Raw genomic sequence first — 26,484 nt, 5'->3', positions numbered from 1 at the left:
CTCAGAGTGCTTGTTTCTCCAGAAGGAAGGGGTGTGAGCTTTGTCCACAAGATGGCCCAGATCTAGAGCAGATGCAAACTGTAAAAACAAACTCCATTTCTGATAGCATGTCCAGCACTCATCACCACCTTTTCCAGCTGCAGAACACCAGGAGCTGCAACTTGCTATTGGCCTTATTAAAAGCCTCAGAGAATCCCAGAGAGACCTACTAAATAAAGACGAAAATGTATTTAAATCTTCCATTGCCACTGGCTAAAAATAGACGTAGCACGATCTGGTGAACCCGAATCTTGAATTTGTGATTTCAAGCTCTTATCCCAAACCTACAGCTCTCATTTGGTAAAGTCAGTAAAGTATCCTTCATCAATGAAATGGATATTAAAATACTTTCCTACATCCTACCACATGGGAGGAAATGAACTTGAAAAAAAGTACTGAATAATTGCTTAGTATCTTCACAGAGCTTTACAGTAAGAAAAGCACTAGCAATGCTGTAGCAATTTTACACTCTCCAAGGTATATTTCCTCCTAAACTCAGTTAATGATTATTTATTATAAGCCAAGCTATTGAAGTACGCATTTGAAATAAGCAATACAATGACACTGCAGTAACGCCATCTACTCAGTGACAGTTCTGTGTTAGTGTGGGCTAAAATAATTTGTGGCAGCATTTGTGGTATTGCAGTCTCTCTGGGAGACGTCCAAGTCACATACTTAGGGGGAAAAAAGCACAAGGATTTCCAAACAAATAAGGTCTGCAAGACAAACTTATCTGGGGAAAGAAAAGGAGGAGCAGTTAACTAATAGTCACAGTATCTCAACAAGCACTTCCTTCAAGAATAGTCACTATTTCCCTATTCAGATGGAAAATCAAACCACAGGCTATCATTTGCCTGCAGTCTGCAAAGGTTCCAAAATCCTGTAGCAGCATTTGCTTTTTCCATGTGCAACAGAAGGGGAAAAGAACAGTGGTCCTACTGCCCCAGGAGGAGAGTGAAGACAAATACACTACCATCTCCACTCCTCCTCTCACAGATACTTGAAAACAAGGTGCTTAAAACTAGTTACCACATTTCTTAATTGGTGCTTAAAACTAGTTACCACATTTCTTAATTGCAGTTCCAAGATGTTACTGAATTCTGGTTCACAGCATGATACTGAGCATGACTAAAATCCTCAATTATGAAATGCAGTTCTTACGTTCAGCAAGCAACCGATCCCGTATTTCTGAGAGCTTACGGCTTATGAACCATGTCAGTGGCTGGTTAGAGCGAACACAGCACCAAGCCTGCGGGGAAGGGGTCTGCAGCAGCAGGCACAGCTTGTTTTTGGTATTGTCTAATCTCTGCAACGGGAACAGAACAGGATTCTCCACTGCAAAGAGAATACAGTGTCTGCAGGCTGAGATTTAACCTCATGAATAAATGTCATTATTAAAGAAGCTCTTAATTATCCCTTTGCTGCATTCATCCTCATGTTTTGGAAACCTCTACAAAGGAAGTTCAGGGAGTGAAGAGGCCTCATGCAACAGACCACAACAGCTCTCACAGCATGCCTTACCCAGCCCTGCCTGCCTTACACCCAACTAGAGCTTTCTCACCCCAGCAGCTCCTACACTGTGATGCCAACAGGAAAACAGCCACCAGGAGACACATGAAAAATCATGTTGAAACTGGACGTTACAGGTGAAGATGGTTAAAACTCTGCTGGGACTATAAATGTCCAGATTCCACTTAAACCACACTGTTTGAAAGTACCAGCCTTCTTTCTAGATGTAACTCTTTTCATTACTATAGCATTGCTGTCATTCTGGGAATGCCAAGCATTCAATAAGGCCAGGGCACCGCTGCTCCTAATGCCCTGGAAATGCAGAAAGGGAGCTGCCAAGTTCCTCAGGGCAGTGAATACACGGTACCGTCTTCAGTGGATGCTGTATAAGCAAAATACTTCATAGATTTCAAGACAGAATACTCTTAAATACAGCAAAACTGGTTTTATTCCTACAAGTTAAATTAGATGATACACTTTTTAAAAAATATGAAAAGTATCACACTCTTCCTAACACGAATACCTTGTTTCTGAGCAATTTACTGAACCGAAAGAGAATGTTCACATGGATTTGAGTATTAAAGCCCCTTCTCTCAGAAGGTGAAGAGCCACATAAAGCTCTTACACTTGACTTCCGATCCCATGTGGCCCAGCCAGATCCCACAGGACCAAATCATCCTTGCCTATGGCTACCAGCAAAGCACAGCTAGGCCAGCAGAAAGTTTCCCACAGCCTTCTGCCCAATGAGAGCCCAGCTTACAGACAGCTCATATACCAGGTCCTAGGCAGACAGCTTAGGAAGAGACTCTTGCTGCAAACATAATCTTTCCTACCTCCTTTTTTGCGCCTTTTACACAGGAGCCCAGCCATCCCAGCCCCAGCAGCACACGCAGGTCGCTGATGAACCGCATGGGCCGTCTGAATGCTGAAGGAGAGGCAGCAACTGGATAAGGGGCTGCCACCTCGGGACTGCCAAACCTACGTTAATTCAGGCACGGTGACATCGGAGGAGGCACTAAGATAGCCTGCCAGCTGCTAGGTGGGGGTGGGGGCCAGGAGGGAGGACACAGCACTTGGCCATGGACTCCCAGACAGGAATACCTCCCTATCCTTGCCAGTTCTGCTGCTGGCTGCCTCAGAGCAGGCACAAGAACCTCAAAGATTGCTCCTCTGCAAGGAGCTTCCTGAGAAAGCCACCTCCAACCTCTGGCCAATGCACAGATGGGTTCCCCACCCTGACAGCTCGCCTCAGGAACATACAAGTTCACAGAGCAATAGCCAGCATGCAGAGAAGCAATTGCCCTCAGGAACATACATTTGCCAGGGGAGTCTGTATGGAAATTTAGCACAAGATTGGCAAGGAGGTTAGGTAAATGTAAATATGCTCAAGTGACTTGCACCTGTCTGTAGAAAAAGCACACACATCACACTAATTGTTTTACTGACCTTGTATGCTTGATGAGTAGAACCTCTGTGTTAGATAACATAGGCCTGTGAGAAACTCTAGGCACATTGTCACTATGCCTGAGATTCCTGCTTTGTTGTGTGAAAGAGCGGGAGGCTGCGCCTGCCTGAAGCCTTGAAATACAGGCGAGCTCAGCAGGCCCAGCGATCGTCTACCAGGGCTGAACTGCTGCAATGCCTGCACTTGTGTCACCTCTGCCTGGAAGCTTAGGTGTGTCTTCGGAGGTCCCCTAGTAGAGAGGTAACTAAAATAAAACCTGCTCTTCGCAATGCATCCATGGCCTCTGGCTCTTCTTGTGACGTGCCTGCATATGTGTACACAGAGTCCCAGCATCTGCTGTACTCCAGAACCCTTTCATGCTGTGCTTGAACAAACACTGAGGACTTTTTCCCTGCTCGCTGCCCCCAGTATTCACTTATCACCACTAAGCAAAGAAACAGAAGCAGGAAAAGGAAACCGAGCCCCAATACTGGAAAAAAACAGAGAGCCCACAAACGAGCAAGTGAAGATAGCTAAAACAATAGTCAGGATGGAGCAGAAGGTACATTTCTGAGAAGAACCTGATTAAGTCTTTTAAAGCAAATTTACAACAAAGAACAGCTTCCAGCCCATGCTTTCACAAACCCAAAAGTACTGTAAAAGACTATGGATGTGACTCAACTGTCAAATGCCAACCTTCCTGACTTTGTGTCAACAACAGTGACTTCGCTCTAAGATTTATACTTGCACTGAATGAGCCATCCATGCAAGAGGGCACTTTACTGGTAGAGCAGACCTGTGCTGGCACAGCAGGTTATAGTCACAGTATGTCACACATGAGGCATTGCTGCTCCTTGCCTGCTCTCCACCTGCCCGTTCATTTCCCCTTCCCTTCCCCACAAGAAACATCTTCCCATCTTGTGTCGCCACAGTTCTTCACCCTCTAAATGAGACCTGTGTAAAACATCTTTCTCTAAAGCCTGATAATTTCATAGATTGGTCAGAGGAATCCTGCACTAGGGGAAGTCAGGAAGGGGTAGGAAATTGAGGACAGGCTGGGATAGCATCACTTAGACTAAGACTGGTCCCCTGGTCCCCTTTCCTGTATTTGTTGCCCTGGGCTGGTTTGTTTGCTCCTGATGGGGCACTCCACACCACACCAGGGCAGAGGTCTCCCTCAGACATGCCAACAGAACTCGTACAAGCAGCCCCAGCATCAAGGGAACAGTCTCCTGCTCACAAACTAGTTTTGCACCCACCTTTGCCCACAACACAGGCTCTGCTGAAGGCTTACAGCCTTAATATAAAACTTGCCAATTGTCTAAATGACTCAGCTGTGAACTAACACACGACAAGTCAGATGTAACTACAGAAAGATGAAAGATGATGCCTGGGAAAGGTATCTGGCAGAATTAGCTATGATTTCTCCCAGATGTCTGTTATAACCTCCCTCCCTTCTGGCTTGAGATCTCTCTGAGACGACCCTCAGTTAACCAGCAGCACTAGTCTCCCAAACTGCTTCAGTACCCCACTGGCCGGCAGCTGCAAAACCCAAATGTAACACGGACGGGCAAGTGGCCAAGGCACTCAGCAAAAACCCTGCTTCCCTAAACCAGAAATTTAAATTCACAGGTAAAAGGTCACTTCTCTACCGGTCCCCAGGAAAGCAGCAAGGGCTCCTGGCAGCCCTCCAGTGTTTTAGCGATCTCCTGGCCATGTCAGCAGTCAACATGATTTAGTCACATTGGAAGCTGCGCCGGCCTTTCAAACAAATTAATATAATGAGTGGATTGCATACACACATGCTACACACCACTACATCTGGAAACCAGGCAGGCTCTCTCGGTGCATGGAATTACACACAAACTGCAAAGAAAAGGGGCAATTCGCTCCAGAAAGTTGGAAGCTCCACCAGGGCCATCAAGGATTTCTCACAAGTCAGGAAATGGCCTTTAAAGTCAGCAGGAGAGCTATAAAAAGAAGTAAAGTCCCCACTTTCTCCTTTTTATAAGAAAGAGCAAGCTGATGTCAACAATTTGATCCTTTCTATCTTCACTCTTAATAACTCTGGAGTAATTTTAAAAGGTATCAACAACAGCACAGTTCACTTCTTAAGTCTGTACCATTCACTGCCTTATTATTAAAAAATTGACCCCAAGCCTCTGCCTCTTACAAAAACAGATGGTAAATGCTACTTAATTTTAGCCCTAGTTATTTCTGACTGCAGGGCTGAATCCCACCCCGCAGAAAGCAGCAGCTGTCGTGACGCTAATCACGGGTTCCTGGATACGGTGCTTTCCTTCACATTCAACCAGTGCCCAACTGGCGCCGCAGCGCTGCCTGACCGCAACTTTCACACAATGTACTTTCATCTTGTGACTAAACCCTAACTTGGGAAGCTATTAGACTGGTTTGTCACCCTTGGCTCCATTACAGATGATTTGTTCAAGTGACTTTGTCATCCTCTTAGGTCAGAGCAGCACACAGAAGGGACACATGCAAAGACCATGTAACATGCACTGCATGGGAAGCTCTTTTCCTGCCCCCAATCTCTTACTGCTGCCCAAGTTTCCTTGCTCTTCCCAGAGATAAAATTGCAACCAGCTGCACTTTTTCAAATAGTGACCCACCTGCCAGCAACTCATAAGAGTTCAGATAATCACGCAAAATAGAAAGTCCACATTTAAGACCACTTCTACCCCGTTCAGACCAGTGACATGACCCTCATTCATTCGTATCTCAAGTCAGACGTGGCCACGGGACAAATCCCTCTGATGAAACAGCCAACCCCTGCATAAAAGATCAAGTATCTGCTGGAGCTTTTGCTTCCCACATGAGGTGTCAGAAGCAACAGGTCCCTGGTGAGTGAAGACCCTGTAGTGTCTGTCTCTTAACCTGTTCCAGACCAACAGAGGCAGGATTTCTACCTGACACCTAAAACCTTTCAGCAAAAAGTTGTCTTCAAAATTGTAAGGCTTTCAGGAACATTATTAAAAGAAAAAAAAAAAAAAAGGTATTTTCCAAGAAAAACTGTTGCACTGAAAGGCCTGAAAGACTTAAAACCAGCCCCAAATGTAGTGCATGCTGATACACTGAGACTCTTTGTCTCTCTTCTAGAGACAAACCACACACACAACTCATCAGAGTCTGTTAGTGCATTACTAATCATTTAACATTTACAAAAGGCTTTGAGATTTTTAATAGAGACTGCAGGAGAAAAACAAAGCCTCCATTAATTGTAACAGAGAATTAATAAACCCAGGCAGATCAAAGGCAAAGACTTGATCAAATTCACATAAAGGCACTGTATCAAGGGACTGCATTCAAAGCAGAACTGTGGTAATAAAGGAAATCATTTCTATGCCTCGGTAGGCAGACAAGGCACTCATACAGCTAGGCTCTATCACTTAAAGAAATGGAAAAACTTAAAGCATCAGAAGAGTAAAGCTAAAGGCAATCTCTAGGAAAGGGCTGTGATAATGCTTTTGGTTTCACAGAAACACAGAATGTCAGGGATTGGAAGTGACCTCAAAAGATCATCTAGTCCAATCCCCCTGCCAGAGCAGGAACATCTAGGTAGATGAGGTTACACAGGAATGATGTGTCCAGGCGGGTTCTGAATGTCTCCATTCAGAAGAAGACTCCACAACCCCCCTGGGCAGCCTGTTCCAGTGCTCTGGCACCCTCCAAGTAGAGAAGTTTCTCCTCATATTTAAGTGGAACCTCCAGTGTTTCAGTTTGTATCCATTGCCCCATGTCATATCATTGTTTGTCACCGAGAAGAGCCTGGCTCCATCCTAGTGACACTCACCCTTTACATATTTATAAACATTAATAAGGTCACCCCCCAGTCTCCTCCAAGCTAAGGAGACCCAGCTCCCTCAGCCTTTCCTCATAAGGGAGATGCTCCACTCCCTTCATCATCTTCGTTTCCCTGCGCTGGACTCTCTCCAGCAGTTCCCTGTCCTTCTTGAAATGAAGGGCCCAGAACTGGACACAATATTCCAGATGTTTAGCTGCAAAGAGTACGTCGTGCTTGCTTATATGGATGTGTTAAACTTAACACAGATGAGTGGCCTGTTCTGTGACTGCCAGAACAAAGATCTCCCCTTTATTTTTGCCAGGAGTAAAATATGTATCTAGCACGGCAGCAGTACATTCGACACTTTGGCCACTCAGAAGTATTTATGGGAAGACGAGGCTTTGTTTTGTTTTGTTTATGAGAGTGAAATACCGCTTTTGGGTGTTCTCCCATGAAAATTTTTATCTATCAAGTTTTGTATTCGTCTGATTTAAATTTTGGTCAAAAGAAACGAATTTGCATTTTTGGTGGGTGAGACCTGTGTTGAGATTAACTAACATTAACACTGCTACAGCTGCACACATACCAGCCCTCCTGAACTGAGGAAGGTGCGCTGGGGCAGGAGGGCAGTGGACAGAGAGGCAGCAGCTCGGGAGAGAGCAGCACTTCACAGCCAGTGGCTTTCAGCATCGCCAGCAGTGGCAGCTGAACACCCAATCAAACAAAATCAGACCCTGTAATTGCTAAGCAGCCTGTTACACGGCCCACTTTAATTCAGCGAGAAGGCTGAATCCTGCAAAAAGCAAGCTGCTTCATGTAGAAGCTACATAGTCTTGGTGTACATTATTTTAGTGCTTAGGAAAGCTGGGCAAGGGGTAGATGATTTAGAGATTGTTTTATTTTTGCCTTAGAAATAAAATACACACATAAGGGCCTGAGACCATTTTTCCGTTTATTAACAAGTCTCTGCAAAAGCTAGTGCTTTTTTGCCTTTTTTTTTTTTGTTTCCAGCTTGTAAAAAGCAAGGAACTGTGCAACCAGTTTTCTGTTCCAGCTGTTTGCAGGGTCCTATGAATGCAGCGCTGGCTCTGTCGAGAAGGAAGGATGCTCCTGTCCTCACCCAGCCACTGCCCTGCTGGGCACCCTCACCTTCCTCAGTCAGCCGTGGACAACACAACAGCAGGACTGACACTGCTGACATAACCCAACAGATACAGCCCCCTCCTCTGGTATTAATCTGGCTCTGATAACAACTGACAAAGCCAGAGCTGACTCGCAGCTGCCTGGGCATAAATACAGTGATAAAAGCCAAGATGAGCCCACAGGACCAATGCAGAGCCACCGTATTTAACATTCGGGTCTTCTTTCCAGCAGTTGTACTGATCCCATTCAAGCCTCACAGCTACAAAAGCACCAAGCCAGAATTCAGCTCAGCATTTGGCTCCCCGGCTGTTTTAGTCCATTTCTGCTCAGCTCATTCAACAGGTCTAACACCCACTCAGTAAATACTTAAATAGGAATCCTTCAAAATAGGTTCTGCGAGGCAGAAAAGCAAGATGCAGACTTTGACAAAAGCCTATGGAGAACTACGGAACTAAAAGTCATACTTGGGATACATCATTTTGCTTTAAGTCCCTGTTTCTTGTTTATTTAATTATTGTCCTAAGTCATAGTTATGTAGCTGTCTTTATCAGGCACAGGCAGGCATGCATGCTGTCACCAGAGGGGCACTCCAGACTTTACCTCCACCCCCGGCTGCCACTCATTCCTTCCCCTTTGCTGGCACTAGTGGTTGCAGAAGCCACATTGTGGCACAGACTGGGGATACACTGTGCCTGAAAACTAACCAGATAAGAAAGGAAAAAATATATACTATATATAATAAAAGTGTGGACAAGAATGGTGTTTTAAAGTACTTTAAAGTATTTATAAAATTGCACCTACAAAAGTGAGGTTTTCAAGTACAGAAAAAGCCACCCAGTAGGGTACTGAGCAGACATACTGACCAAGTGATCTAGTCAGCTCTGCCTCAGTCTCCCTGCATTGACCTCACAACAGCAAGCCCATAGCTTTGAAAATTGCACATCTTTTTAAGCACATTTCCTTATGCCTGAAAGGCATAAACTTTTAAGCAGCTCCCAGCAAACAGTTCTGACATTTTGTCCTCCCTGCCCACAACAGAACAACACTCCCCTTCACGCCGATGAGCAAGAAGAGGTCAACAAGCCACATTTGCTACTCATAACATGCTGCAGTGTTCTCGGGATGCTCACTGGCTCTTACAGCTCAGCATCGCTTAGACCCTTTGTGCCTTCTGGGGTCTGGAACCAGCACCAGGCTGGGAGCAGGACCCCACAACTTAACACTGTGTATGTGTTCTCATTCCACAGACGTGAGATTTTTCTCCCGTTTCCTGCCCCTTGCACTAGCTTTTGCACAGATTTTTTAATAAATGGGAAAATGTTTCAGGTAAAGATGGTCCCAGGCCCTCATGTGTGTATCTTATTTCTAAGGTGAAAAATAAACAATCTTTAAAGTATCTATCCCTTACCTAGTGCTCCTAAGCACTAAAATAATACACACCAAAACTATCCAGCTTCAGCACTCCAGGACTGAAGCGAGCATACCTTCGGCACTTGTGTTGTCCTGTTCCTGTAAACAGATGGCTTCAATCCCAGAGTTTTTTGACAGGGAAAAGCCAAGCTGTTGGGTCAAACATCACAGGCAGTAACTGCAGCTTGGAAGCACCCTAAAACAAACTAGGGAAAGCTACACTCCACCCTTCTGCACAAAACTTCTACTTGAAAATGGGGAAAATATACCTTCTCAGCCTTCCCCAGTTACAATTCCATCACAACACAGAAAAGGTCATTTCTTTCCAAGAAGCAACGGTGGAGGATTATGTTCTCCCAAGCACACCATATGAGCACCAGGACAACTTCCACCTGAAAGAAGGATGTGGAGTCAAATCCACCTTATGAGAATGGAGGGAAAGAAAAAGTCTGCTAAGAAGAGCAAAGGACTGAAGGAGACTTCTGGCCTGTATTCAATCCCAGTAGAAAACCTGCAAGGCATTTTAAATTTACTGTCATTAATATTCCATGAAATACTGTATTTTACTACTCAGTGCTTAGTACTCCCCAAGGCTTCTGTGTATTCCTGCAACCAAAGTGGATGGGCACAAGCAGGTAGGGAACAGCACAGTCACAGTCTAGGAACTCAGTTTGAGATCCCCCACAAAGCAGGTTGATTTCTGCAAGGTGCCGAGCACCAAAAAGACTCCTTTATCCAAAAGCAACTCCAGAAACCACCATCGGCTCGCCACTTAAGGTACCCATGTTTGATGGGTCTGGGCAAAGCAAATCACCAAGGGAGAGACAGCAGAAGCTGTCAGAAACAGAAGCTAATAGGACTACTCTCCAAGAGAAATGCCTAGTCCATTCATTCAATTCTTGTCTTCTCCATCATGAAGAAACCAGGGAGAAATCAGCACTTCAGTTTACTGTCTCCTACAAACTTCATTTCTGATCCCACATACAAATACAACTGTGCAAACTTTATCAAGCAGAATGTTTAGCATCAAAAAAATCACTACTACTGCTCATGGTAACATGTTTTATGACTGAGCTGGTTTCCATCCCTCCATCGACTTCTTTCTTCCTTCTCATGGTTTGACACCTCATTTCTAGATAACCAAATGAAACCCCCTTAGTTAATTAACAGTCCAAGCAGTTTTACCTGCTTCAGCTTGCTGCTTTCCCCATATTCTCTGCCCCCCTTTCCAAAGGCATGAAAAGGTTAACAGCCACCACCAAAAGTAGTCTCCTGTGCAAATATGAAAACATTTGATGTTGCTTGTTCTTCTGAACATGGCAAGAGAAGTACAGAGGAACAGACTCACTTCTGAAGGCAGTGATGGCAGGAGAACACAAGAAGTAAAAGAAAGGCACCGTCTTCTCCAGCTGGTAGTACAGACCTCAACAAACAAACTTCACACAAATAGAAAGGACATGACAGCTATGACTTGCAATTCCAAAAAAGCAACTTTTCTGCTGTGCAACATAATTCTACAGGACGAGTAAGCTAAGATAAATGGCCCTGCGAACCACAAAAAGTGCACATGCCCAGTTGCTGGAGTTGCCAAAATGTCACCCAGAAAGACAAGGAAAACCCTGAAAAATACTCATATACAGCAACCACATTTGCAACACACACATTGAGGGTTTTCTAGTAAATATTAGTTTTCAGTTCAACAGAACACAGAACCAATGGAGGGACAGGCAATGCTCCAGACTAGAAACTTTATCCTAAACATTCAACACAGAGTTTTCAGAATACTGTATACTAAGGTCACTCATGTCCAGCTTTTCCTTTCCTTTGTCCTACCTGCAACCAGAGCAGTAAAGCAGTTTATTGAAAATGAGCTGAAATATCTCACTATACAAGCAGATGCTGCAAAATACAAAGAGGTTTTCTCAATTATTTCCAGGCAAGTCATATCTGGAAAATTATTTTACTTGTTGCTTTGAGGATCAGAGGAGCCTGCCAAGACAAGCACTGCAGTGATAAGCACTAGAGACCTCACAGTGAAAGCAAGGCTGGAACTCAGAGCCCACGGTCAGATAAAACTCCATGAGGGGTAGGTACAGTGAAGATAGTGTCTGCCATAAAAGCACTCAGATGTTTAACTCTGCCAGGTTTAAGTAAGAAATAGACACCACCACACCCTAACTGAGCTGCTAAAGACCATGTAGAAAGAGTGGAGCCCAGGCCTCCAATTGGCATTTCAGTCCAGTCTCCCAAATACAGCCCTCACAGGATAACAAAATGCAATCAGCAAACAACAGCCAGCCCAACAACCAAATGAAAACAAGTCCAAAGCACAAGAAAATGTCACATTTTCACCAAGTATCAAAAATACCCGCAGCTGTTATTATTTGTTTACTTAGCACATGAAAGTTTTGCATGATGTGCAGTTCTAGCTTTCTGTGGTCTCTTTTAAAGCCTTTGCACCAACAATACCGGGTCCCAAGAGCCAATAAGGTGGTGTTTCAGTGGGGTAGACATCTTAAAGACTTTCAAGCTCAGCTACTGGCCAGTCTCAAAATAGCTTTCTAACTACACAGAAAAAGCCTCTCCAACTCACCCTCACTAAAGAAGCAGCCAGAACAGCAGCAGCAGCCCACTGGAATCTGTGCTTTCTTCCTCACTAAAAGGTTAGACCAAAAAAAAAAAAAAAAAAGAAAGTTGTCCTCTTACTAGTGTCTTGGTGCAAAACCAGTAAAAGGACCCTGATGAGAAGCACAGCTCCACTGCACACTCTTGTATTCACATGCTCACAAATCATTAATCCACAGACTTTGCACTGTTTAAGAAATGTCCTTACTCTGGTCTTTGTCAGGTCTAAGCTGCAAGAAAGCTGCGTGAGATGACTGGATAATTCAGGGTGGAAAGGACATCAGGAGGTCTCAAGCTGAACCTCCTTCTCAAAGCAGGGTCAACTCGCAGATCAGGCCAGGTTGCTCAGGGCTTTATAGTGTCACATCTTAAAACCTCCAAGAATGAAGGCTGCACAAACTCTCTAGGCATCCTGTCCCACTGCTTCATTGTCCCCAGCAGGCAAAAGTTTCTCCCTTTGTCCAGACTGAACCTCATTCGTTTGAGTTTATACTTGCTGTCTCTCTCCTCTGCTATGCACAACAGTGAAGAACCTGGCTTCATCTTCTCAGTAATCTCATAAGTATCAGCAGACTGCTTATTAAAGATCTGCTGAAGCAGACTCTACTGTAAGCTGAACAACCTCAATGCCCTCAGCTTTCCTCACACGACAAGTGCTCCAGCCACCATTCCGGTGGCCCGCTGCCTGAAGGTGCTCCAGTTTAGCTCTGTCTTTCCTGTATTGAGGAGCCCATAAATGGACACAGTGCATCAGCTGGAATCTAAGGAGTGCAGAGTAGAGGGGGATAATCACTTTGCTCTATCTACTGGCTGTACTTCTGTGAACACAGCCTGCGATATTGTTGGTCTTCACAGCAATGGCACACTGCTGGCCCATGGTCAGCTCGATGCCCACCAGGGCCTTCCCAGCAGAGCTGCCACCAGGCAGGCACTGCCCAGCCAGCATCACTGCAGGGGACTCATCTTTTCTGAGTGCAGGACTTTTCTCTTGCTCTTGTTGGATTTCAGAAGGTTCCTGTCAGCCCACTTCTCCTGTCTGTCTGCCTCTCCCTGAACAGCAGCCCTGCCCTCAAGTGTATCAGCTGGTCACCCTGCCTGGTGTCATCTGTCAGCTATACAAGCATACACCCCATCACCTCCTCCAGGCCACTGAAGATATTAAACAGGACACGTTCCAGGACAGACCACAAGACACGACATAGGGGCAGTGCCACAGGCAGACATGAGGATCTTCTTCTAGCTTTTCTTGCAAGGGGATAGGTTACTCTGTTTTTATTCTTTTAGTATTAAGAGATACAAAATCTTTCACACTCCCAATACAGCTCCACAAAATCACCTGGCCTACTGTGCCGCAACACACCAAATTACTCAGCCTCCCTGGAACAACAGTGCTCATCTCCTGTTCATTCAGTACAAAAGCGGAATTCCCCAGCTCAGTTTCAAGGTAGTTGTGTTTGCATTCTCAGAGAAACCTCCTACCAATCACTGTATCAACAACACGTTTGTTTAGCGAATGAAGAAACCCAGTGAGGATGCCTCCTACCAAGACTCTGGGCCATACAGCATCTGCATGTAATGCCATTCATGGGAAGAAAAGTCACTCACTAAAAATTATAATTTGTTTTACCAGTTTGTCCACAGAAAAGAAAACCACAGGTGTTGCCCACTGGTTAAAGAGCTGACAGAGAAAGGCTTTTTACCAGGTGTTGAACTAGCCTGGCAAATGTTGGTACATGTGATCTGTTTGTTAACATGTAAATTACAGAAATTAAGAGTTCAGAAATATACAGTTGGAAAGACAGTATAAAGCAAACAAACACCTTCAATGTCAAAGTCATGGCTTGGTCAAGCATAGTTCCCTAGCCTTCTTCTTGCCCTTACTACTGATGTCAGCAGAGCAACAGCCACCATAGTTTAGTTTTTTTAAACTAAATGATATGAAGCCAAATGATACTGAGGATCCAAGGTGATGATTGAACTACGGCCCCTCACTGTGTTAATTCAGCTACAGCTGCAGTGCTGCAGTAAAAGTAGGCATTTTCAAGACAGCAGTCTAATTAAGCACGTCATGTGTGGTCCAGAGGGAAACTATTAGTCTGAATCTGTGTGAGCAGCCAGAGAAGAACCTCTCGAGCACCCAGTTATCTCAGACATGCCATGGAAACAAATATATACCTTTCGCCTTCAACCATACAGCAGAGGGTAGATTCCAACACCAGTCCCTCTCCCCTGTCAGAGAAATGCTGCTTCAAAGGACCTGCAAAGGTCCAGCTTGAAGCTGGACAACTGTCATATTAGATGAGGTCAGTCATGACTGCTTCTCCCCTTCCACATGCAAAAACATCCCCATCAGTTTGTGTGTCACACAGCATCAGGTCTGCTACAGAGGCAGCAGATCTGCTTTGCTCCTGGCTCTGCAGGACCATTGGGAGCACAACATCCTGCCCCAAATTAAAGTCTAGTTTCCCAGTGACAGGTCTCCATTACACATGCTTATTTAATTACTTATTATAATTAGAGAGTTAAGATGCCTGTCGGACCAAATTCAGCACAGATCCAAGATATATCTATAGTGTTAGCATTCTTACATCCTGCCTGATTTTCCAACAGAACCAATTCACTGTAACAATACTGAGAGCCATATACAGGGAAGAAGGCAAACAGTAATCCCAAGGGACAATTTTCTAACCCTACTCCTGAGGAGGAATATTAAGCAGAAGATGCAAGCCTGGATGCTCTGGTACTTTCTCCTATTCTACCATTTCTGAAGAAAATTCTGTCGATTCTCTAAAGCCTCTAAATCCATCTGCTGGACTAGGAAAGCCACAGAGCAAACACTATTCTATTTTAAAATGACAGGAGTGTCTGCATCTGTTTAATAACATACGTGCATACATCTGCCAAGCAGACCTAGTGGAAAGACACTTTCTGAGGGTTACACATTCTTCGATTTAAAGACAGCAAAAAAGACACTCTGCCTCTCTACAGACATCACAATAGCTTTCCTCCTCATCCAGCTCTCACAGTCTCCTTCCTTACTTCAGATAAATTGTGTATGCAACCATCTCAGCTAATTAAAAATTAGCAATAAGGCCATATGGCAGTTATAATGGAAAATACACTATTTCTTTTCACAGTGAATTTCATTATGGTTCAACCACACAATGAAAGAAGTACTAAAGGAGGAACTAGAATTCAGGAGCCAGAACAGCTTGCTTATTTTATAACCAAAATGCAGCATACATTGAAAAGAGATTTTATAAGAGTTTATAAATGGTTGCCAGACAGGTCTCAGGGATCATAAAGAAGCCTTTTTTAACTTGGAGAAACAATCACTGAGAGGTAAAACAGAATTCCCAAAGATCCTGTTGCTCACCACTAGCAAAGCCAAAACCAGAATCCTGTCCCATGGCCTCCCCTCTCAGCCTAAGGGCTCTGGAGAGAGGTCTGCAGCGGGTGCACAGAAACAAATTGTGCGTACAGGATTCATAATTAGAAGTTTTGTGCGGATATATGTTCTTCCATGAGGAAGTGAGAGTGATTTAAGGGCCCGAAGAGTACGTGGTCACTGCTCTAGGCCAGCAGACACTGCCAGGTGTGCATGTTCTCTCCACATCTGGTTTTCAAGCTAAGACTTAACCAGATTCAAGTCGCAAAACCCTGAAACCACATATGTTAGCCATAATACTTTTCCCAGCTAAACTAGACATACACAACAGAAGTAACAAATTTCTGGTTGCAGCTTTCTACTTGGACAACAGAAGAATCCAAATTAGGAAATCTACACCTAAGCAGGCTGGATATGCTTCACCCTGGAGAGATCACTTGGCCGCTGACCCACTAGTTGTGCAACACAGAGGTTTCTGTTCCCAAAATCCCTCCATGCTCAGCCCACTCCCAAAGAAAACTGGGGATCAGTGCCACTCACGTGGGAACTGCTGAATTAGAACCCCTGCACACAGCGATGATGGGGACAGCGTGCACCACCGCTGAGCAGCCTGTCCTGCAGCAGAAGTCCCAAGATACAGCCCTCCTCCTGAGAGCAGCCTGGAAGAGACCCCTGAAAATCAGGGCTCTCCCACTGCTCACCTTGCCCCTCCTTCCCTTCTGCTTCCCTCTTCCTCAGCACAGCACATGCCTCCTTCCCGTAGCCCTGGGAAAGAAGTGCTGATGGAGCCCATGACAACAATCAAGAGGCAGGTACACCGCAGCCGCCGGGACTGCACGTAAAGCAAGGGCCAGTCCGCGTATGTCATACACGCCCCAGGGGAAAACCTGCCAAAGTGCATACTTTGCAAGTTACAGTAAACAATACTGACAACTGCATCAGATGATCTTGCTGTGCCCTGAGGAAAAAAAAAAACCAAAGCGACAACATAAAACATGTTTCACAGATCAGGCAGAGGACGTATGAGGGAAGAGACAAGTTCAGTTTTTGGCCCCTCACTACGAGAAGGACACTGAGGAACTAGAGAGTTCAGAGAAGGGCAATGAAGCTGGTAAGGGGTCTTGAGCACAAGTCTGATGAGGAGCGGCTGAGGGAACTGGGGTTGTTTAGCCCAGAGAAAAGGAGGCTGAGGGGAGACCTTATCACTGTTTACGACTCCCTGAAAGGAGGTTGTAGCACGGAGGGTGTTGGGCTCTTCTCCCAAGTAGCAAGTGATAGGACAAGAGGAAATGGCCTCAAATTGCACCAGGGGAGGTTTAGATTGGATATTAGGAAAATTTATTCACAGAAGCGGTTGTGAGGCACTGGAACAGGCTGCCCAGAGAAGTGGCGGAGTCACCATCCCTGGAGGTGTTCAAAAGACACGTAGATGAGGCTCTTAGGGACATGTTTTAGTGCCAGTGCTAGGTTAATTGTTGGACCTTATGATCTTAAGGCTCTCTTCCAACCAAAATGATTCTATTATTCTATGAACTACCAAAGTCACCATGCAGAAGAGCTCAATCAGAGGGCTGTGCAGAGTAAGGCATGTGGACACCAGGACAGATAACCAGAATAGAGCCTGTGCCATCAGTCAAGTCCGGAAACTGGCACAGGTCAGATCCTTCCCTGGAGCCACCTGGTTGCCTTCCAAGTTGCTCACTTTTGCAAGAAATACCCAGATCCCATTAGTTCAAGAAACCTGAGGGTTTGCTGAAGTCACAATTGCTATAACAAGCACAGGTCAGCACAACGAAAATCCTTCAGGAAACAGGCCTCCCCTTCCTCCCTCCTTGCTGGCCTTCAGGTCTCCTGAAATTACTGTGAGGAGTTAGTCTGATGCTGCAATGAAGACCCTGCCCCACTGCCATAAGAACATGGACAGGTGGAAAATGCTGAAAACAGAACAAGACTCCAGGGTTAGGGAGGCAAGCACAGAGCCTCCTTCCATCATCAGCAGCAAGGGTGACAAGGATCACAAACAGATGATGTTACAGCAGAAGCAGAAAGCTCCTCCCGCTTATGATACATGTGAGTGTTTCTGTACAGTCCTGTGTTCCTATTAAGACACCATGTCTCAGGAACCCTGACACAGGCGCATATTTGCAGGCCAAGATTTCTAGTGGTGCTCAAGAGATTTACTTGTACACTTGACTCCCTTTGAAAACTAACAGCAATCTGGCATCTAAATCCCTCACTATAAGCTTTGAAGTATCAGCTACATGGACAGTTCTACTGCTACAAACTCTCCTCAGTTGTGCCCATGACACTTGGATGCATAAGGTACAGACATTAAACTTACTTCCCAGTTGAACAGCAAAGCTGTAACTGCTGAAACACCAATTCCTGCAACCAGCAGACTCTATATCGAGCTGGTCTTGCCACAGACCACATAACCCTGGATCCCTTAGCGACAAGTTGTTCTAACATGCTTTCACAATGGAAAGAGCTTGCCAGCTAATCACCCAAATCTCCTAACAGCAAAGTATGATCTAAAGCCCAAAGCTATGCATCGGAAAACTCCATCATCTCCATGCATTTTTTGATCAGCTGGCCTGTAGCAGCTCTTAAAGCACATAAAAAGATGTTTAGCACTCTCATGCATAATTACACTAAATCTTCTGGACTGCTGTATTGGTGAAGTACAAATCAGTACGATGCATTTATATTTATAAAGACCTTAGATATTATAACTCAAAAATAAAAACACAAGTATTTAAGTCAGTATGATACAATCTATTGCAAAATGCAGCCTGATCTCCCTCCACAGATCCACCAGTGGGACCAAGAATCTCCCTTTCACACGGTCCAGCAGAGAACACCTGTACAGGCCTTGTATGGAGTCATGACGTTGCAGCTCCCCACATTCATATCAGATCCACGTGCAGCCCTCCACACGTCAAAGTCTCACAGGGCTCACCCACACACTCCTCAAAACAAAGGGCCAGGTCTCTCACAAGACATCAGTATTTAAATAAATCCTCTAGAAGAAACAAAAATAAACAGGTATCACTGAATAAGTGCCTGTAACTAATGGTAGACTCATTTATAAGGAGAAAAGGGAGTCCCTTTCCAAATCTTTGCATTAGTACTTTTAAGCAAATCTAAAATCGGGTCTTTGAAAATTGAAAGTGTTCATAACCACCATGCTAAGATTTTACAATGCAACATAACAACATTCTTACAATGAATCTTACATTAACGACTGCAACTCTGAAAATAAAACAACTCTAAAATGTCTGTTTTTCTTAAATAAAAGCAAGTCACTTTTTTCAATCCACTACCGAAGAGCTACAGAGCTATTTCACATATCTTGCTGCATCCTGTCTGGAAGAAAACTTTCAGCTGTAATTCAAAACTCTATTGTCTCACCGAGAGACCATGCCTAAAGCTGCGTTGGGTGAACCATTCTAACCCAGCTGTAGTTACAGGAGAAAAACATGGGGTTTACAACATGATTAAAAGGGTGATTCCTGTGCATGTAAAGTTCATTTCAGCTGAGACACTGGTACAAACTATATCCACAGCAAAGCTTTTGCCAGAATAGAACAGTGTCAGAACCCAAACTGGCACTGCTCTAGCAAGAAAAGACTGAAAGCAGACCTGGTCAGTGGTACGCCTGAGCCCCACAGGAGAAACTCAGCAATTAGGCTACTCAAGTTCCAACTGGAAATTTATATCTCTCTGTGTTTAATTTACTAGTAGAAAGGATAATAAATTGAACCTGAACTTGCACATGTCTGCACACAGTCTATGGATTTATGCATGTCTAGAACAGTGTATAGCTTCAATACAATTATATGCAAATTCCTTTCTTAAAAAGCAAGTAATTCTGCTTAACCAGAACCCATCCCATCTTCTGTTTGGATATTTCAGCAGCAGTAGCCCATTATGATGCACAAACACACTTCCCCAGGCAACTATCCTCTCAGGCTGCAGCAAACACGCTTCTTTGAACCAGGACAACAGATCAGACCCTGAATACTTTGGATTTGTCTCATCATCTAACTAAGAATTCACTGCCACATACTATGAGCAAGGCAAGTAAGTTAAGATGGAAGTGTGCTCCAGCACCAGTATACTGAAAGGAAGAGCCTTAAAAAAATAAATCAAGTGTCACGTCAGGAGATAGTAAGAAGCAACCAGTTGAAGTTTATCTCAGACCGCACCTCAAGGAACTGCAAGAGGCAGATTTGCTCACGAAGCTTCCTGTTGGGTGAGAAATGCCACAAGGCTGACCTGCACCCTGCAGGCTACCTGGCACTTCACCGCTACACCAAAACGCGGACATGCCTCAGGACAAACACAGGAACGCAGGCACCGCATCAGTAGCACACCTGACCTGTCCTGACCTTTCTAGGCATCAGGTGAATGCCCAAGTCCCACTTCTTCCACAACAGAGGGGTCAGAGCAATTACGCCACCGGTATCAGTTCATTAAGTAGGATATATGGGCACAGTGAGAACGAAACAAAATCTTCAATGGCCAAGAATAGTTGTGACTGGGACAAATCCTGGCCATGAATAATACCAGCAACATGGCTGCCACTTGCAAGGTGCATGAAGATTGAATTAAGCGTGTCTTACAGCTTAACATCTTTTTAGGACCTATTGAACAGGCATCTTCCAGCATCATTTTGTAGTTAAATACATTTGTCAGCAGTCCCAAGCAGCCACCAGGCAGCGGCCAAAGCAAAGATACAGCACACTCAGACAGAGACATTACATTTTTTGCAGCCTGTTTACACAGATAGACTTCTGGGGACTGTATAATAGACAGCGTTAAAAAGATATTTTAACTATTTTCAGTATACTATGTTCAAATGAAAGATGAAATACATTTTCTAAGCAAGTCCAATTCTCCTATCCTGTTGTGTTCAAGGGGATGCCTTAGAGATTTGAGATGTGCTCATCAACATAAAGGCAATGAAGTGGAGCTGGTTTTGAACCTGTTCCCTCCAGAGAGCAATAATCTGCACAGGCAGTCCCATCAGTTTCAAAGGAATGATACAGAGACTGTTTCCTCCAATTTAATTCTGCTGTTGAGCTTATTTCCTCATGTTCTTCCCTCCAGAAAACCAAAGTGGATCAGGCAGTATGAGCAGCCCAACTTAAACAATTTTGAAATAGGCTTTAGCATATATAGTGCTGTGGGAAATGCACAGATTGTGCAGCGCCTTTGACTAAGGATCACAGCACCAGAGAGGATTCGGGACATACAGTTTCCTTCCCTGGCTTTGCCACTGGCTTGCCAGATGACTTTGAAGAAACCACTTCGCTTCCTCACCCTCCAGTTTTTCTCCCTGTGGAAGAGAAGCAGCAAGTGCCACCTTTCTCTGGGAGAAAAACCTTGCCACTAAGATATTGACCAAACTGGCATGTCCGCAGGCAAACACAACAGCAAACTTCTCACAGCCATGCCATCTCACTGTTATGCTGAGCCACAGACCCCAAGAAAAATACTTAAATCTCCCTTGATATGCATAAAACCTTCATATTATTCAGCTGCTGTTGCAATAATTCTGCCCTCTGTAGAAGTGTCATCTCCCGCCTTCTTCCCACATCCCTCCAACTCCTTGACTTCATCAGAAACAATAAATTGCTCTTTTCTGGAGCGGTTGGCTTACCCCTGTGCACACCCTCAATCGTGTCACTGGGAAACAACACTAAGCAAGCAAGTCTGTTGTATTTTTCTCACTTGACTCCTCCATACAGGCTATATATATGCATACAAATACATAGACAGAACAATAGGAGGTTTATTTAGCCAAACACCTGTTGCCTGGATCTTTCATACAGCCTGTTAGGAGGAAAAGCAAGCAAAGCTTTGCAAATGGGCAAGTAGCAAAGCCTGCAGCAAACCCCCTCCTTTATTTTGGTACAAAGACACCACCTGACTGACAGGAAAGGGGAGAATTTTTTTTAAAGTTCCTTCTACAGATGGAGATGAAACACAGCACTATCTGAAACCGTATCTTTTACAGGGTCTGAAAGGAAGATAAGGGGTCATTTAGCTTACAAACTGTATCCTGCTATGGGCCCTGCCAACACCCCAATAGCTTCCTAAGTTATTTAAATCAGATTTTGGAGGTCCTGAACTGATGTGCTCAAGTTTAGTAACCACATTACAGATGTGGCACGTCCTGAACGCCCAAGATGCAACAAAGACAGAATCTTGTTGAAGACATCTCTGCTTAATGCAGCAGGTTGGACTAGATTACCTTTGAAGGTCCCTTCCAAGCCAAACTGTTCTATGATTCTATGTCACAGTAACATCAGGCAAACTTAGATTTTTGCAGATTTCCACACAGCCTAATGTGGGGGCAGTGGGTATAAACTAAGGGGTTGCATGAGCACTGGAACAAACACATCCCACTTTTCTGAAGATGTGTCATGACTGACTGTAACATTTAAGAACACAGTGCTCTTCCCGTAGACACATCCTTTCTCCAGCTGCTTCCCTCCCAGCTGGGCTCCCTGCTAGCACTTAAGGGTTGAGTTCATTTGCAGGTTTTCCTGCGGTGGGACTCCACGGAGATCTTCCTATACTGACATTGTTCACCCACATCAACATAATCTGCAGTCATTCGATAATCCTTAAAATGGGTAGTTTTCTCTCAGGGGAATATTTAGCCAAATTATGGGTTAAAACTGTTTCTGGGAAGGAAGAGGAAGGGAGGAGCCAAAACAGACAGAGAGATCACCCACCCCTTACTTCCATAGGAAACCAGGGTAAAAACAGCTCCCCCATGAACCACGGTGGCTGCTGCTTCTTTTCAGTCAGAGCTGCCTAATAAGTCAGTTCAGCCATAAAAATTCAGAAACATAAGCTGTTATGGTGTAAAGCAGAGGTTCACAGTAGAAATGTAAAGGCTTCCTCAAACAGTGAAGCAACTTAGGGAATATGACTTAAAACATTGAAGAACTTGACCTGAAATCTTAACCCTGCCTCACCCATCGGCACTCACTTGCAAAGCGCTATGGCACGCCATACTGCTAAAGCAAAAGCAGCAGCAAAGCTGTTGACGTGCTATGGTAAATACTTCGAATACTGCCGTAGTGACTATCACCAGCGTACCTAGGAACCTTATTTATCCTTTCGTCACAAAGCAATGCTATGAGCTTGCGCTGGCCGCCTTGATAAGCCTAATGAACACTCCTCTCCCAACATAGCTTCTCTAAAAATAGGTTGCAGCATGTTATAAAGCAGTTAGCCAAAAAAATATTTAAATGTAGTTGCTTGTGGGTTTGTAGCCACACATTATCTTTATTTATGACATGGCTGTCACCAATGATTAGAAAAAGAAAACTGCGTAAGTAACCAAGAAAACTTTTTCAGTGTCAATATAAGGATCTCTGTGCTGCATGCCTTGTAAGTTGTGCACAAAGACAAAAAGGATTAATATAAATGGATTACAATTCTTTATATGAATACAGCTGAGATGGTGATAGCAGGCCTACATTTACACTATGATACAAAAGACAGGCAGTGAAAGCAAGAAGTTACGTATGAAGAGCCCTCTGGCTTGCTTACTTTTCATGCTGTTAGAGGCAGAGGAGACAAGAATGATTTTTTTTTATTGTGGCAAGTCTGCAGCCAGAATTTTCATTTGCTATCACGGTCAGCGGTTGTTGGAGAGGACAGTGTTCACTCTGGGAAGATCACTCTGACCTCTGCTGGTCCCCTCTGAAAAAAACAGCAGAAACTGCCTGAAGGGAGGGAGGCAGGGAATCCCCCAAGGGCAGAGCCATTCCAGAGCACCCAAGAAAAGTTGACTATGGCTCCTATATGGTCTGTCAATTCATTGAAGGAACGCCACTCAAGCTTCCAATTAACTTCTTCTTCAACGCACATATAAAGATTTAGATTCTAGCCCTGAAATGTGCCCCAGCAGCTGCCCAGGTCCTACCACAAGCCACGGAACGGCCTCTCTCCCCCTGGTGCGGACCTCACCCCACCACCTGGTCGCTGCTTAGCCTGGGGCCCCCCCTCCAGTTTCACAGACGTGGTCTGGAGAGCCTGCACTTGAGAGCTGTCCCACTTGATAAAGTGCAACATGTGCCTTCTTCAGGTCTTAAAACTTCGAACCAAAGAAAACTTAACAGGGTAATAAGCTGTTTCCCCTGACAAGGAAGGGCCTCAGCCGCCTGCAGCCCCACAGCACGGTGTATAGGCACATCACACCCAACACTCCTCTCTTGCAGACTGTCCTTTCTCTCTTCACATTTTCAGGCCCAAATTAAAAGCCGAGTCACATGTTTCAGTTTCCTCCCCATCCCGCTGACAGAAGCATGACCATCATGCTTTACATTACCACAGCGGTGGTTCCCCACTAAGTACTGAGGGCAGTAACCGCAACAGGCCCTTCCATCACCACAAGGAGCTGTGGCCACAACAGTAGGCAAGTAACAGGCAAACTCAGCAAAATGACTGGGTGGCCCCAGCCAAAAGCAGTTGTCTCACAAACATCATCTAGTGGTATCGAAATTTGTCATTTTAAGATGGGTCACTGCCAACCTGCTTAAGCTTAGAAGTCACCTTTTAATTCAATACACTCTTGAAGAGTGAGTAGTCCATCCCTGCTGGAGTTTTCTCCATCATCTTCCTTCAGAAGCAAATGAGATCATCGGGAAGACACAAATGCTTCTGCTGCTCCTCAGCAGAACCATGTTGGAGAAACTTGATTAAAAATAGATAATAAAGGAAATGCCAGTAAGCCACACCAGAACAGCCAGGAGAAGGAAAAGGAAGTAATTTCCTTGAGCCAGGTTTTGAGGCCAAATATTTTATTTTTAAATATTAAAAAGCTGCCTTCTAAATGTTGCTGGGAATTAATAGACTCAATATGGGTAAAACATGTGCTGGCTCCACAGCCAGATGAAAGGAGACTGAAGCTCGCATTACGTCCCTACCCTACGCCCATCAGACACTAGAACAAAACCAAGGCCAGAAAGTCGAAATTGCCTTGAAGCATAAGACAAGGACACCCCATTTTCCTGCCAGCAAACAGCAGCAGTTTGTGGATAACGTGGAGGAAGAGTTTCTCCACAGATGCTAGTATTTGGTCAGTCAAAGAAGCAGAGAACGACAGAGTATGTCATCCCAGGAGGAGACAACACTCAGGAGAAAGGTACACTTTGTGTATACAGGGCTGGACCGTCTTTATCAAGTCTAGCGGCAGGACACAGTCCCCTTATCTACAACAACAACAAAAAAGTCCCTTTGCCTGAGAGTAAACAGTGCTGTCTCTGCACAGCAGATGACTGTGAGAACACCTCGCACGCGTTGCCCACAAGAGCAGGCAGCACCGGGGGGGCAGTGCCCAAGGCAGATCTGGGCCAAGGCACCTGCCCCACACAGCAGCAGGGGTGGGTGCATGAAGGAGGATGAGACACCCCAATGCAGATGCTGGTCCACTGTGCTCAGGCTGAGAAAGCTTCTCCAGCCTCCCAGCTCTGAAGAAGGGGCTAACACCTCCCTCCCCAGCTGGTGCCAGCGGTGACAACCCAAATGAACACGGTATACCCGGTATAAGTGTAGCCATGTCAGATCCTGGTGCTCACAGGCTAGGTAGTTTTGCTGAGGATATTTGGTTATGAAAAATGCTCTGGGCAAAGTATCTACACCAACATGAAGCCGATGAATGAAGTGGCCCTGGAATGAAACACGGGTGGATTTAATCATTCCCTTGTGATTTCCCCAACTCTCAGACTGAAAAAAAAACGACACCCACAGTCTCCTTGATCACCATAAGTTTATTTCACATTGGGTATGGGGGTTCCCTTCCCAGCAGCGGGCAGATGTACGAGAAGGGGAACCGGGAGCCGGCAGTGCCCGCGGCCAAGCCCGCAGCGGCCCTGGGGCGCGCCCGATGAATGGCCACCCCGTACCGGCGTGTGGCGGCGGCACCTCCCGGGCACCGGGACCTCCCTGCAGCTCCCCCGCGGCCAAGCACCCCCTCCAGCACCCACTCGCGGCGCCTGGGGCCCTGCAGGGCGCACGGAACGCCCACCCACAGCCCCCCTGCCCGGTCCAGCCGGGGTGGGCGAGGCCCCCGTGCCCCACCGCCCCGGGGGCAGACAGCAGGCACGCCACCCCCCCTGCGGCCCCCTCCCCAGTCGCGGGGGCTGGCGAACAAAGGGGGTTTCTGCCCGCAGGCTGCCCCGCGGGCTTCCCGCGGAGGGACGGGACGGGACAGGACAGGACGGGGGAGCCGCTGCAAGTCACGCCGGTCGGATGCGCTTTCCTGCCTCCCTTCCGCGCGGGCGAACTCACCCTCCTTGGCTTTCTTCTTCCTCGCCAGGGTCCCGCCTAGCTTGCCCAGGAACGACTCGTCTTTCTTCATCCTGTGGGGCCGCAGCGTCGGGGATCGGACGGGCGCGGCGGACATGGGCTTTGCCGGGGGGTCACCGGGGGGAGGCTGCCCGATCCCTGCTCTGCCCTGCCCGGCGGCTGGAGCGGCTCGCCGAGCCCAACAAAGCCCGGCAGCGGGTGAATAGACCGAACTCGCGACCGAGCGGGGAGAGCCGGCAGCGGGAGGCGGGGGGTGTGCGAGCCGGAGCCGCACGGAGGGCAGGGGGCGGGCTGGGAGCCGCTGCCGGCGGCCACAGCGCCCTGCCACGGCCTGGAAGTCCGCGGGAGGCGGGGGCGGGCCGGCGGCGCCATCCCCCGCCCGCCGAGGGGCTGCGGGGCGGAACCCGCCCGGGGTAGCCGCCCGAGGCCAAGCCGGGGCCCAGGAGCAGCTGCCCGGCCACAGTTGTACGAGAAGGTGTCACCTGCGGAGAGACGTGCAGTTCCTTCTCGGCTGCGACCGATGAGGAAAGGGGGCGGAGGGGCCGCAGCTGTGTGAGCACGGAGCCCACCGCGGGGGGGTGGACCCACGAGGGTGGAAAAAGTGGGTAAAAAATATTGCAGAAAAGCAAAGCGCTGAGTCCCAGCACGGTCAGAGCAGAGGACAAACTTGATGGCAAACTGGACGTGTGTGGTTTGTCAAGTCTCTGCTTAGCACTTGCTGCAATACATTGATATTTGCTTCCTGATTTTACAGCCAAGCACCTTTTCTGTCAGAATGGGCCGCCCCGTCCT

At 46.1% G+C, this 26,484-nt stretch overlaps 1 protein-coding gene across 4 annotated transcripts in view; it reads right to left on the bottom strand.

Annotated features, from left to right (window-relative positions):
* PARVB (parvin beta) overlaps positions 1-26,021 on the bottom strand; it is a 69,063-nt gene extending 43,042 nt beyond the window's left edge. Inside the window, exon 1 of one of the 4 annotated variants that reach the window (XM_065844264.2) lies at positions 25,675-26,021. In XM_065844264.2, coding sequence (XP_065700336.1) covers positions 25,675-25,789 — 115 coding nt within the window. In that variant the 5' untranslated portion in view covers positions 25,790-26,021. Of the gene's footprint in view, positions 1-2,381; positions 2,533-10,532; positions 10,554-10,695; positions 10,717-25,674 lie in introns of those variants that run through there. The other 3 variants (XM_071816468.1, XM_065844282.2, XM_065844272.2) reach the window with 3 other exon arrangements.
* Positions 26,022-26,484: the final 463 nt, after the last annotated feature.

The sequence above is a fragment of the Patagioenas fasciata genome, chromosome 1 (assembly GCF_037038585.1).
Source record: "Patagioenas fasciata isolate bPatFas1 chromosome 1, bPatFas1.hap1, whole genome shotgun sequence".
Lineage (NCBI taxonomy): Eukaryota > Metazoa > Chordata > Aves > Columbiformes > Columbidae > Patagioenas > Patagioenas fasciata.
This window is presented reverse-complemented; position numbering and strand designations above follow the sequence as displayed.